At 39.5% G+C, this 14,736-nt stretch overlaps 1 protein-coding gene across 9 annotated transcripts in view; it reads left to right on the top strand.

Moving 5' to 3' along the window:
* DMD (dystrophin) overlaps positions 1–8,570 on the top strand; it is a 3,762,639-nt gene extending 3,754,069 nt beyond the window's left edge. For 7 of the 9 annotated variants that reach the window (XM_077296691.1, XM_077296689.1, XM_077296692.1 and 4 more), the window contains one exon: positions 8,093–8,570. In XM_077296691.1, coding sequence (XP_077152806.1) covers positions 8,093–8,190 — 98 coding nt within the window. In that variant the 3' untranslated portion in view covers positions 8,191–8,570. Of the gene's footprint in view, positions 1–4,061; positions 4,094–8,092 lie in introns of all 9 variants that reach the window. The other 2 variants (XM_077296697.1, XM_077296690.1) reach the window with 2 other exon arrangements.
* Positions 8,571–14,736: the final 6,166 nt, after the last annotated feature.

The raw sequence follows: 14,736 nt of genomic DNA, 5'->3' as shown, positions 1-14,736 counted from the left end.
TTAACGGCCCTGAGAAATAAGGGTATAGCGCCCCCCAGCGCCAGAAAGTCTGAGAGACCCCGGAGAACATGATTCTAGTCGGTTTTCACCAAATAATGGTGATCGCAAAAAAGAAAAAGAAATCTGATTTCCCATTCATTTCTCTCTCCTCTGATATGATCTAGCATACCACAGGAGAGAGAGATGGGGTCCCCCGATACGTGCGCCAGCTCTGTCCCCCGGCCCTCAGCGTCTTCCTGGAAGAAAATGGCAGGCGCATGCGCTGTGCGCCCGCCGAGATCTGCCGGACGGTATCTGGCAACAATAGGAGATTTTTTCCTATTGGTTCATTTTGATCACTGTGACCCTATCACAGTGATCAAAATAAAAAAAATAGTACATCAAACCCCCCTTTGTCACCCCCTTAGTTAGATAAAAAAATAACATTTTAAAAAATGTTTTTTTTCCATTCTTTGCAGTTAGGGTTGGTGCTAGGGTTGGGGTTAGAGCTAGGGTTAGGGTTGGGGCTGGGGTTGGGGTTACGATTGTGGTGTTGGGGTTAGGGTTGTGGTTAGGGTTGGCATTAGGGTTAGGGATAGGGCTGTGTTAGGATTGCAGTTAGAATTGAGTGGTTTCCACTGTTTAGGCACATCGGTGTGTCTCCAAACGGGACAAGGTACCAGCCATCGATTACAGCCAATTTTGCATTCAAAAAGTCAACCTGTGCTCCCTCCCTTCTGAGCCCTGCCATGCGCCCAAATAGTGGATTTCCCCCCATACGGGGTATTGGTGTACTGTATTTTTTTGGTCCATTTTCTCCCATTACCCTTGTCAAAGTAAAAAAGTTTGGATCGAAAGTAATTTTTTAAATGGTTTGTAAATTTTGTTGGAAAAATTAGAAATCGCTGGTCAACTTTTAACCCTTATAACTTCCTAACAAAAAAATTGTTTCCAAAATTGTGCTTATGTAAAGTAGACATGTGGGAAATGTTCTTTATTAACTATTGTGTGACACCACTCCCTGATTTAAGGGCACAAAAATTAAAAGTTTGAAAATTGCAAAATTTTAAAAATTTTTGCCAAATTTCAGTTTTTTTCATAAATAAACACAAGTTATATCGAAGACATTTTACCACTAACATGAAGTACAATATGTCATGAAAAAACATTCTCAGAATCAGTGGGATCCGTTGAAGCTTTCCAGAGCTATAATCTCATAAAGTGACAGTGGTCAGAATTGTAAAAATTGGCTTGGTCGCTAAGGGGTTAAGGAGCTTCCCTATGTTATGGTGTAAACTTTTTTCATATTACTGTGATGGTAGTGAATTCTTCGGGCTCTGCTAATTATTTATGGATGTTGTTAGCACTGCTCTCGTGCACCTTTTTTGTTTTCACATAGTTTCCCATGCAAGGTTCCACGCTCTTCCATGCAAAGTTACATCTGCTATACAGTAGATGACTGTTACAGCTGCTGTTAAATCCAGACATATGTCAATGGCAGAGGTCTGCTGTTTAGGGGGTAATAAGTAATTACTTTCCACCTCAATCATTTATTTAACCCTGATGGATGATGGGGAAAACGTACAATACAAACTGTTAGGCAGAATGTTTCTGCATAAATCTCTCGCAGTTCCATTGTAGCTCTCATAGCCTGTGCTCGTCCTGGGGAAAGTATAAGCAGACAGTCTATGTTGTTATACTGAACTCCTGAATAATGGATGGATGTATATGGGGGCCTCTGCTTTGAATATTCCCATATTATCCACAATGGAGGGATGACATGCATTTTTGAGTAACTGGCACGTAATACTACAACTCTCCTGCAATAGCTGCTATAGGCTAAATGTATGGGCCTACCCCAATGATTGTCTGATCTCAGAGGATTTCTAAAGCCGAGGATCAGCTGATCACTGGACTGGTTATCAGGAGGGGGAGACTGCTACTTTAATTTTCAGTTGCACAGTTACATTGAAAGAGCTAAAATGGTCAATGTTGTGTATCCTTGTCACTCCGATATTGCATCTAGTCATTATGTAGATTAACTTGCAATTGCTTCTTATTTATATCAAGATTTATTTTTTTTAATTGTGAAGTTGTCAGTGTGAGTTTTGTACTTAGTAATAGTGTCATCCAAACCTGAGAAATGGCTGTCCAGACAAGTGGAAGCAATGTAAAATCATAGATATCGTTCTCGGCCTAATCATGGGAAGTTACATCTCTTACGTGAGTAAAAGAACATGAAAGGAGAAGATACTTGTTCTTTAATTAGCATAAAAATTCCCAAAATTGGAACTGAGCGGAGTGCAATAAGATGTAGCCCCCCAGAACTTTGGAATATTCTACATCTGTAACGCTTTCTCCTCTCACCGGTAGATCCACCAAGAATATCCTACGTGAATCTGCTTTAGGAAAAAGCCGGCATTCTTTTTCCAGATTCCGCTTCTTTGATGATTTTCCATTTCCTTTCAATGGCTATTTTTTTTTCTATAGCTTAAATTATAACTAGCTAGTGGAAGGCATCCACAAGATGTATATGCTCATTATTCTAACTGCTTCACATCCCCGTGGGATGGACATACAGGTGATGGAATTGTTAAAATAGTCCTACCTGTATGCCTCATAGCTGCGATCTAGTTGTGGAGAAATTGAGTTTTAATGTTGTATGTTAATGATTTCTTCCAGGCTCCTGGGTGTGTGGTGCCTGGAGGAAAACTGTCTCCTATGTAAATTTGCATACCCCCCTCCCGTGCACGTGCCATGTGATTTGCTGCTGTGGCGCCGCACTTGCGCGGTTATGGGTACCTTTTCTGCCCTGCTGTGGACAGTGTCTTCATTGTTGTTCTGCTCAGGCATCGGCGAGTCACTGCTACTGAAATGTAATAGCGAGTAGTGACAAACGGTGAAGACAATGCCCATAGTGCGGAAAAGGTACCGATAACCGCGAGAGTGCAGGGCGCAGGCACGGGATTCCGGTGCCATAGCGGCATGGCACGTGAATGGGAGGAGGGGCACGCAAATTTACACCGGAGGCAGACTATTTAGCAATTCTATCACCTGTATACCCATAGTAATAATAGGGTCCCAGAAGGTGACAGACTCCCTCTAAAAGAAGTGACAAAAATCTGAACATGTGCACAACAATCTCGTTTTCAAATTCCTGTGCATTACATTGAGTTTTGGGGCTCTTTTCCTGACTGATTCCTAAAATCTGCCTGAGAACATGTTGTGTGCACATACCCTTAGTTTCTTTTACTGGATTATGGTGGCCATATAAATTTGATTTAGACTGGCCACCATGCAACCACTCCAGATGCCAGAATGAACACTCAGATCAGTCATATCATTTAATAAGGTGCTAGGGCCTAATTGGCCGATCACTCCATATACTTTTAGCTAGTAACTAAGTGTAAATTCAATAATAGATTATTTGTGAGTTACTGCTTATTACTTTTCTGTTGCACACAAGTTTGTCTCGCACTTTATCTGCTTAGTTTGAACCATTTTCCTGCAGGGTCCATCAGAATCAATTTTTATCATTGAGGACAGAGGGAGTCAGATTGAAAAAACTGATGTCGATTTTTACCAGCTTTTCAATCAGTTGCAGAGAGAAAGTATAGAATAACCTCTTAAAAAAAAAAAAAAAAAATCAGAGCCTGGCTTGACCAGGCCAAAGTCATTCCTTTTTAACTTTTTAGTAGTCCAGTCTTGTATTTTCTTGTGAAAGAAACCTACACCTTGACAAAGAACTTCTCGTATCTTGGCTTCTGAGAGCCCAGAGAAAATCTCATGCTTGGAAGGGGGATACTGAGGGTAACTGCAGTGACGCCACAGTTTGAGTTTGACTTTTTCATTCTGTTATCACGTATAAAACCATTATTCATTGTGACATCTCTGACTGAATATGAATGTGTTCCCTCTGTAGTGTGGCCACTGTTGTAGCTCTGCTATAGCTGCCAGGGGAGGAAAATCTTTTTTGAACAGGTCTTTAATCTCAATGTTAACTGTCATTTTTATCACTGGTTTTCTTTCTTTCTTCCTTTCCTTCTTTCTTCTACATCCGCTTCTTCCTCTCATTACAAAAGGAAGACCTGTCCCTGGAAAGCAGATGAGAGAGGTTAGTGAGGCCTGGGCTTGCTGCCATCCAGCTTGTGTCTGTCACATCTCGCATCCCGCGCCTGGCATTTCTGCAGCTCGTCTCTTTAGCCCAGTGCGTCTTACAAGAGTGCTGTAACATGCCAGCATTTACTACCTCTCAACGAGTAGTAGGACAATGGCAAGCCTTTGGGAAAGCTTGAGTGTTCATGATATGATTTTGCCCAGAATGAATTGAGATGTAGTTGTAATGTCCTGGCTCATTTGGCGGTTTCTCCTCTCAATCAATTTACTTTGGTCACAAATAATGAATCCCTTAATTCTCTGTAAGTGGGTATCATGTTGTAGATGTGATACATATTTGCTGCCATTCACAGCAACACTCAGAGTAGTCATTGTACTGTGCAATTCTGCATTATAGTCAATTAATCTGTAGATAAAATCCAACATTTTGGAAGCCGATGCTTTTTTTTTTTTTTGGCTTTCAAACATATTTCTCCCCAGAATAAAGTGATATACTCGATTTTCTGCCATTTCTATGATCCTGTTGGAAGTGTTGAGATATATAAAAATAATCCCAATTTCCATTAACATTTACTTATTGTCGCATGTGATATATGAAAGTTTCATGTGTCTCCCATATCATGACATCGCCAAGTAACCGTTTTGGAGTTTGCCTTAAAGGGAATGTCCGGTCTTTTGATACTGCAGACTTATGAATCCTCACAGTGTGTGCACCACACATTGTCAGGATTCCCCAAGACCAGGCGGTCACTTAACCGCTAGTGAATTGAGTGAGGCCAAGTAAGTCTAGCTGGAATGTGGCCAGAAGTATGCAACTTGCATATTTGCAATCATGTGACCGCCCGCTCTCCCTGCAGACACCGGAGAATCCTGACAGAGTACAGTGCACACACTGCAAAGATTCAGACGTTTGTGGTAACACAGTGACTACAGGCTTGGCGAAAGATTGGACAAACCCTTTAAACAGTGTTTTGACCTCCAGATCATTGCATCTTTTGTGTCTGCATGAAGATTTCTCCATTGCATGCAGCAATATTGACGACACCTGCTTTACCATTTTAGAATGGCGTCAATAACTTGATCTTTGATGCAAACTGATAAATTGCACATCCTTTAGCCTCAATGAACTGGCCTTTTTAAAAGGGCTTGTCATTTTATCTTTAACAGATGTGTTAGAGATATCATTTTGTGGCTTACCGATAAGTATTACCCGTTTTCCTCCATCTGCATAAGTTGTACAGCTTTCCTCTCCTCTTCACAGAATGCCGTTTGGTGGAGGTGCATGTGACCAGACCTGTCCTTCATACTCCTCCAGTTGAAAAACACCTCACTTGGGACATCTATGTTTCAGATGGAGGAGGCTGATGGACAGGATTGGTTATGTTTTCCACCAGCAGCCCTTTTTGTGCACTTGAGAGCTATGTTGTCTGTAACGAAGGCTGCATTAACAAGTGTGGCTTATAAGTATGTCAGATTCTCCTCCCAAAGTCATGTCTTCAACACATCTGTTAAAATAAAGTGGTTAACATTTGAAGGGTCAAACTTTTTCAGAAAATCACATTTTGAACTGTGCTTTACTCACCATTACTGGGTCCACTGCTGAGTATCCACAGCTGCTCCTGTTGTCAGTTTTTGGATGTAGCATTGATGTTGCATCATAAAGGTGGTAGCCAAATGGTGAGTTTAGTAACTCTGCCCATGTGCGTGGAATGCCCTGTTCAGAGCCACTGAGCTCACTGATTGGCTGCTGTCCCATTGAAGTGATGTCCTCACTGCAGCCAATAACTGACTCAATGAGCAATAAAGGAAACACAGCTGTGGACCCGGGTCAGTGAATCAAGCATAATTCTGCTTTGTTGTTTTTTTTTCCTTTTGTCTTTTATATAACAAATTACAGTGGGGCACTAGGATGTTATGAAAAGCAACAATTTCTTTAATGCTGCTTGTCAGCATAGTGTATAGATAAATATATATGTATGTGATTACAAACGAGGAATGTTCTAACAGCAAAGATTCTGCACTTCAGGGGATAACCATATTGTAAAATGATACTGTGGTTAGAAACGGTATCACCCCATATAGTGTGTTGTGTAATGGCATCACACAAATGATCTACTACTAGACAGAAAAGACTATTGTCAAAGGAAAAAAACCTTTCATCACAATTATTCTTCATATATTAGTATATATAACTATTTTCCGATATTATAATAGCGTTGGGTAAAGGACTACCCGCTCCTTTTTCAGTACCTGCACATGACTTTCTCTCCATAACCAAACATAACATGACCAAAGCTATGTCCAATATGACAACACATGTAGACCCTACGGCTCTCTATTCAGCATAATAAGCACTATATGCTACCATATGAGGCCTCCATACGACACTTTAATATTTCCTAGAAATAATGCTTTTAGGATAGAATAACTCTGTAGCAACACTCAAAAGGAGAAAGTCATGATTTTTTTTATTCTCAAAATTCTCTGTATATATTGGTATGAAATTCAGATATACAACAGTGATGAGTGGATCGATAGATGTCAATGAAAGCTGTATTATGGATCTGGATACAACACAGATCCATAACTCAGCCAAGTGTGTGAGCCCTAAGTGTCAGGAGCATGCTCTATTGTAAAATCCGATCAGCTCTTTCTACCATAAATGTCATGCTATTGACCAAAAAATCCAGCACAGCAGGTCAGATATTCAATACATTGCCAGTCTTTGTATTTGACCTCTTGGATGAAAAAATGTGAGCGAATTGTGATCAACAATAGTCTAAATTGGTTCCTTTTAACTTCCACACAAATTTACCTTCATCGCCCTATGTCTATAGGGAGCTTTACACCTAAACACTTTAAACAGTTATTGCTAATACAATTTTCCATCCAGATTGGCTCTTTAGGTCCCACTAAATCAACTCTCTAGGGCCAGAGCTGTGAGGAAAATCACCCTATTTACATAACTGATAATTCCCAAGACCAGCACTGGTAATTGAATTGAGGAGTCAGGCCCTTTTGCTGAGTTTTGACAAAACCGCTTCCCCTAACCAGTTATCAAATATTTCTACAATGACCTAAAACTTTTTGTACTGCCAGAACTTTTGTGGAAATACTTTCTTTTGCAGTCATATGAGGAGTGCTTCAGTTACTCCCTCAAGGAATTTTTTCTTCTGTGTTTTTGGTTAGGAATACCAGAAGAAGTTAAGAAAATGCAAACCATTGTACAGTTTCTTCTTAAAGACTATTTTCCATAGTGAGAAAGGCATACCAAGTATACAGAACTGCCATTCCATAAGATACAATAGGAGAACAAGCCCACGCAGAAAAAAATGGTAGCCTTTGGAGATAGACGCATTGATTCACGTGTCACCGGTCCATCAGCCAGTACAGTAGTCTCTTGGCAGTTGGGAGGCTTGCAAATCTATTTTCTTCTGGGAACAGTGGCGCAGCTTTTAATTAGCCGAGCTAGAGCGATTTCATCATTGCATCTGTGCGCCATACCGCAAAGATGATGTTGCACCAGGCAGCTAATTAAAAGCCATACGGGGAATACCAGAAGGTAAGAGATTTGTGAACCTCCCGGCTAATAGTCAGAGACTTCTTACCTGGCTGATGGCCTTCAGTGTCATTAATCGATCCGCCCATCTCTAGTAGCCATAACAGTCAGTAATATTCCAGCTTTTATTTTCATAAGGTAGACATGTAGTTGATTGGTAGTGGCATCTCAATCACTAGTATTCAAAAATGGTTCCTGATTCTTTGGACTATGAGCTTATTCATCTCTAACGAACCCGTCAATTTATAATCAACACTATGTCCTTTTGTTTCTAATATTTAATTTCATGGAACTAAATCAGTCGTGGATTTCCAATAGTGTACTTGCGATCTGTGATAGGATATAGATTAAACTTGGGTCGAGTCTCATTATATTGTATTATTGATTTATTCTATTAACAATGGCTTATTAAAAAATATTCTATGTTCTTTTCTGCAGGAAACAATGTAGGAAACCTCTTCCACATGGCCGATGATTTGGGAAGAGCGATGGAAACTTTAGTCACAGTTATGACTGAAGACGAGGTGTTGGATTGACATCTCCCTACACACCGCATGTGTTTTTATATACTATCTTCGTACAACAAAAAAGGGGATTAGACTGTAAGAGTTTACAAGAAAATATCTATATTTTTGTGAAGGGTAGTGGTACTATACTGTAGATTTCAGTAGTTTCTTAAGTCTGTTATTGTTTTGGTAACAATGGCAGATTTTAAATGTCTATGCAATTGTACAAAACGAATAAGAAAACTACATGTAAAATCTTGATAGCTTAAAAAAATCTTGCCATTTCTTTTTACGGAGGGCAATTTTGGGTTGTTTAAAAAAATTTCTATCAGTTATAATGAAAGATTGTAAACTAAAGTGTGCTTTATAAAGAAGAACTGTTTATAAAAAAAATCCCTTTAAAAGGTTTTAAAAAAAACAAAAAAAATCAGTGCATTGACTTTAGAATCACATTGGCTTTGTAACTGTAGAGCAACAATATCCATGTTAAGTGTCATTTTCTTGTGTGTCAAAGAACACGAGTTATAGCACCAAATATGATACTGACATATCTGATTCCGAAGAGCAATGGAAATGGCCAAGACCACAGCCAGAATCTGAACACAACTTTGTATTTTCTTAAAACCTCTGTGCAGTCAAATGACTAGGTTGTCCTGCTGAAGCCACTAATCTGCACTTGGAGCATCTCAAGGCTAACCACAGGAGGTTGCAGTGACTCGATCTGTTGCATGATTACAAAAGGGACACACATTTTTTGGTCTTAAACCATTTTAAGCCCTCAAAATGGCTCTTTACTGGTGTGCAGGCAGCAACTGCTACAGATTATCACAGAGACTGTTTAGCCCCATGGGCTTAGTTTCTAGAATTAAGAAATCCCTTTTTTTTTCTTCCATGTTTTAAGACTGAATTCAATGTTTTGTTTTAGAACATAATTTGGACACACACTATTAGTAAACTCATATTTTATGTGGAGGATGTAGGACTTCGGCATCCAAACGTAACATCTATCTTGCAGAAGAACGGTACATTTTTTGACTAGTCTGCTGCTGGGTATAGACCTGTTATTCGAGACAAGATCTTACCTTGCCTTCCAAAACCAGGAGATATATAAATTAGCCCTAAATTATAAACGTTGGAATTGGAACCTGCCTTCTTACCTACTAGAATACAACAATGCAGCAGCCCCTTAAAGGGAATTTCTCCCCAATTTTTGCCACCTAATCTGAGAGTAGCAGAACATATTGGAAGAGACACTAATTACAGCCGTGTGTCATTAACTGGGCTGCTTAATGTAGTTTTGATAATCACTATTTTATCACCAGATTATCATTAGAGGACTAGTAAACCTGCTGCCAGGTAGCCAAGCATATATGAGCTCTGTATAACCCCACCCCTACCACTGATTGGCAGCTTTCTATCCATGTACATTTGTGCACAAAAAGCTGCCAATCAGTCATGTGGGTGGGGTTATACAGAGCTCAGCATTCAGTGAAATGCTAGATCTGCAGCAGATAAGTGATTTTATGAAAATGACAGCAAGCAGCTCAGTAAGTAGCACATTGCTGGAATTGGGGTCTCTGATCCTACATTATTCTGCTCTCAGATGTGGTATCAAAAACCTGATGGCAAATTCCCTTTGAGACTCCCTACCACATACATGAAAGGAATTTTAGCACGCCAATTTCTGCGCTGTGTATGGGGGCCTCCAGACTTCCCGTCAGATGATCGGAGAGAGCAGGCAATTGGAATTTCAATGTCCATTCCTTTTGTTTCCAGGAGAAGTGTCTGTCTGGCAGAGACTTTCTCTCTCCCCATTGAAAACACAAGCACTCGCCAATGAAAAATGTATGGCCAGTTCTAGTCTGTAGAGTACAACTTTTCATAAGAATATACAACTGTGCCCAGGGTATTGTCCATTATCGCTATTATTATTGCCCGACAGTGAAGCTGCATCCTTGCCGAAGATTGGCTATATTTCCAGGAAAATGTAAAACTTTGTAGCAACATTGAAGTAAATCTTCATTATCCTTTTTGCTTGCTGGCCATTTTCTCCAGTTGCTGTTCAAGCTTCAGCTCCGACTACGAAGATTCACAAGTTACTGATTTTGTTGCTGATATTTCTACGACTGCCCCATACATCTGAATGGAACTTGCAGAATAGTACATGTTTTCCACCAGAAGAACCCGAGCCTATGGGTAAAAATACACCTTTGTGTACTGACTTACAGTGATGCAGAAGCAATCAAAAGCCCACCGAAGCTAGTTTCCAGAATTATTGATTTTTGAAACTTTTTACTCTTTCATTTGGAGCATGTCCTGCTCTGCTGGACAATCTGTGGCATTGATTTTATGATGAAGATTTGGGATATTTGGAATTTGCTGAACATATAGCCAGTGCACATTTATGGAAAGCTTCACATTAATTAAAATATATAAATAAGCGATAATAGACAATGGGGATTAAGGGCTTGTTCACACTATCCTTTTTTTGCTGCGGATTTTTCAGGTCCTGATTTGGAAAAACCGCAGTGCAAAACCGCGGTGGTTTTCCCTGCGGTTTTTTGTGCGGTTTCTCCTGCGGGTTTCCAACTGCACTTTCCTATTGGTGCAGGTGGAAAACCGTTGCGGAATCCGCAGAAAGAATTGACATGCTACTTCTTTTTTTCCGCAGAAAATCCGCGCGGATTTTCAAGCGGAAAAAAGCAAAGTGGGCACAGCGGATTTGGTTTTCCATAGGGTAACATTGTACTGTACCCTGCATGGAAAACGTCTGCGGATCCGCAGCTGCAAATCCGCTGCGGATCCGCAGCAAAAACCGCAGCGTGTGAACATAGCCTAAGGCAGTCAGTGCTGTTTGCCCTACAGTAGGGAGAATGGGCATACATTTGGTGTATTGAAGTCAAAGTAGGGTATTGTTCCAATAAAATGAATTCTACATAAATGAATGTAAAATGGATGCGATTTTTAAGGTTACGTGGAATTTAGATTTTGAAAAAGTGTGTATGAATACAGGCCATATTGCTGTCTCATGTTTGCAAGACATTTCTAATAGTGTATTGTCAAATCTGCACACTAGCACTTTGAAAATATTAATATGGTACTAGAAATAAGCGTGTGCATATACTGTATTTACATATATATGTATTTTGGATACATATATGTATGGAGATATACAGTCATGGCCAAAAGTGTTGGCACCCACCCTTAAAATTGTTCCTGAAAATGAACTATGTCTCCCAGAAAATTATTGCAATTACACGTTTTGCTATACACGTTTATTTCCTTTGTGTGTATTGGAACAACACAAAAAAAAACTGAGATAAAAGACAAATTGGACATAATGTCACACAAAACCCCAAAAATGGGAGAGACAAAATTGTTGGCACCCTCAACTTAATATTTAGTTGAACACCCTTTTGAATAAATAACAAAAATCAACCGCTTCCTATAACCAACAACAATCTTTTTACAACTCTTAACTGGAATTTTGGACCACTCTTCTTTTGTAAACTGCTTCAGGTCTCATATTGAATGGTGGCATCTTCCAACAGCAATTATAAGTTCTCTCCACTAGTGTTCAATGAGATTTAGATCCAGGACTCATAGCTGGCCACTTCAGAACTCTCCAGCGCTTTGTTTGCATCTGTTTTTGGGTGTTTCTTGAAGTATGTTTGGGGTCATTGTCCTGCTGGAAGACTCATGGCCTAGGATGCAAACCCAGCTTTGTGACACTGGGTGCTACATTGCGACCCAAAATCCATTGGTAATCTTCAGATTTCATGATGCCTTACACAAAATCAAATATTAAGTGACAAAGCAATCAACTTAAGTGATCAGATAATTTAATGTTGTTCACACTAATAGTAAGTAAAACGTTTTGGTCTTACATCAGACCTTCATCAGTTACAGGACAAAATAAGGTTATTAGATGAGGTGGACCAATAATCTTGGTTGGAGATCACTAGATCATTAAAAATTCCGTGACATGAATGAGTGGGGCAAGAGTTGTCAGACCTTGTCACATATAGGGTTAAGTGTGACGTGCCTCAGTAGCATGTGCGAAAAATGGTGTCCACCGCTGGTCCTTCTGCTTTCACAGAAAGACTTTGGCTTACACACGTACATTTTGGCAAACTGCAGTCTATCTTTTTTTTTATGTGTCTGTGTCAGCAATGGGGTCCTCCTGGGTCTTCAGCCATAGTGTTTCATTTCATTCAAATGTTGACGGATAGTTTGCGCTGACACTGATTCACCTTGAGCGTGCAGGACAGCTTGAATTTCTTTGGACCTTGATTGGGGCTGCTTATCCACCATCCAGACTATTCTGCACTTCATTCTTTCATCAATTTTTCTCTGCCGTCCACGTCCAGGGAGATTAGCTACAGTTCCATGGATTGTAAACGTCTTGATTTTCTTGCTCACCGTGCACAAAGGAGCATCAAGATCTCTGGAGATGGGCTTGTAATCTTGAGATTGCTGATATTATTCAACTGTTTGGTTCTCAGACGGTGTTTTTCTCTTTCTGTTCTCCATGATTAGTGTGGCGCACACAGATACACAATGCAAAGATTGAGTAAACTTCTCACCTTTTTATCTGGTTTCAGGTTTGATTCTCATATTGCCCACACCTGTTACTTCCTACAGAGGAGTTTGAATGAGTATTATATGCTTGAAACAAAGTTGTTTACCCACAATTTTGGAAAGGTGCCATCAATTCTGTCTGGCCGATTTTGGAGGATTTGTCTGAAATTATGTTCAATTTGACTTTTTTTTTTTTTTCTCTCTTTTTGTGTGATTCCAGTGCACACAAAGGAAATAAACATATGTATAACAAAACATGTAATTGCAGACATTTTCTGGGAGAAATGCTTAATCTTCTGAAACAATTTCAAGGGGGCAAACACTTTTAACCGTGACCGTATGATATGTATTAGATATATATCCACATCTATATATATATATATGAAAGGAAAAGAGATTGCCATAACTCTGTATATCTCATCAGCCTCTGTGAGTCCTTCCTGCATTACCTGATGATCTCTTTTACTGGAAACATTTATTGTAAGTGACTAACCAACTAATTACTAGGATCACCGTTACCACTTAAACTTAACGTAGGTGATTGCTGCTTCTGAAAACCAAAAATTGTAGCTATTTACTTCTTTTGCCCTGTCTTGCGAACAGCAGAGCAGTTGGAAAGTGAATTGCTTTAACGGAGTTTCTGAAAAAAATGATAGCTCTCCAGTAAAGGCAATCAGGAGAATCCATTTTCACCTGATACGTTCTTGGCTTCCCGTCGGAGTTTAGATCAGCAGCATCTCAACATGTCAACACTTTGAAACAGGGTACAAAAGCTACAACTGTGTGTTTATCTAAAAGAGTCCACACATCAGTATGTAAAATATCTCCTCATATCTGGAGCCCCAGATGCTTCCATCTGGTTCACTGTTCTGTTAACAAGTCCAGGAATTGTGACTGCTATTTGATAGCAGTGTTACCGTAACTGTGCAGACATTTCTAGTAGTAATCCACACAGTGAGCTTCACTTGTTGCCTTGCATATGATCTATCAATATACATAAGGGATAGTGTGCTACGGACACCCCATTGGGTCATACGAGACTCCTTATTTTATTAGTTAGAATTCTTATTCATTGTCAGACATGGTAATCCATGTTACATCTACCTCACTGCGGTTGTGTGGTGTTTGCGGACATCTGAGCAAAACGTTTCCCACCTTCTCCATTTTCTCCATTGCCATTGATATTACATACCTGTACCTTTTTTAAGATTTGATTTTAAGACCCTACAATAAAGTTGTAGCCCAAGACAAACTAAGAAAATTTACTAAGGTTATTTTGGAATTTTTCATTCTTTGTATTTTACTCTTTAGCTCATTTAAAGGCTGATTTATTAAGACTGCCATTACACACGCCAGTCTTAATGAGAGGCATGGTGGATGCACCAAATTCATGAAGAGGCACATACCTCTTAATGAATTTGGAGCGTTTTCTCGGTGGCATAAGCCTCAGTGCGCCTCGGCAGAAATGTTACTCCATCTGTAGCGTAAGTAATGGTGTAACTCTTGAATTCATAGGCCAGGTGCCAACTTTGGCGTAGCTGTTTAGGACTGGCATGAAAATGCTAAAAAATTGCAAAATTTCTGTGCAGCTTTGTGTTGCCCAAAAAATTTGACTATTCAGTGTGTTTTTGTGTTTTATGCTTTAATGAAACTGCCCCCTAAGTGTGTGTATTTATGCATATATGCACACACACAATATACATATGCAACCCATATAATTTTCTATTTATTTTTTAAAAACACCCTTTTACTACTGAGTGCTTTTCCACTACATAAACTATATTTCTTTTGAGCTGTATTTTATTACCATATACTGTTTGTCATCTATTCCCAATTATTTCAAGTTATGGAGCAATAATACAGCTAACATGTTGCGTATATACAAAAAAATTTGGCTTGAAACTCAACGAGCAATGTTTAAAGGGGACGGCCTTATTCCTGTAATCAACACTTGAAAAGAGAGATCATACCTGTGTCACAGGAGTAAATTTGCCT

The sequence above is a fragment of the Ranitomeya variabilis genome, chromosome 3 (genome assembly GCF_051348905.1).
Source record: "Ranitomeya variabilis isolate aRanVar5 chromosome 3, aRanVar5.hap1, whole genome shotgun sequence".
In the NCBI taxonomy this organism is placed as follows: domain Eukaryota; kingdom Metazoa; phylum Chordata; class Amphibia; order Anura; family Dendrobatidae; genus Ranitomeya; species Ranitomeya variabilis.
The sequence above is the reverse complement of the archived record's forward strand: the minus strand, read 5'-3'. Positions and strand labels throughout refer to the sequence as shown.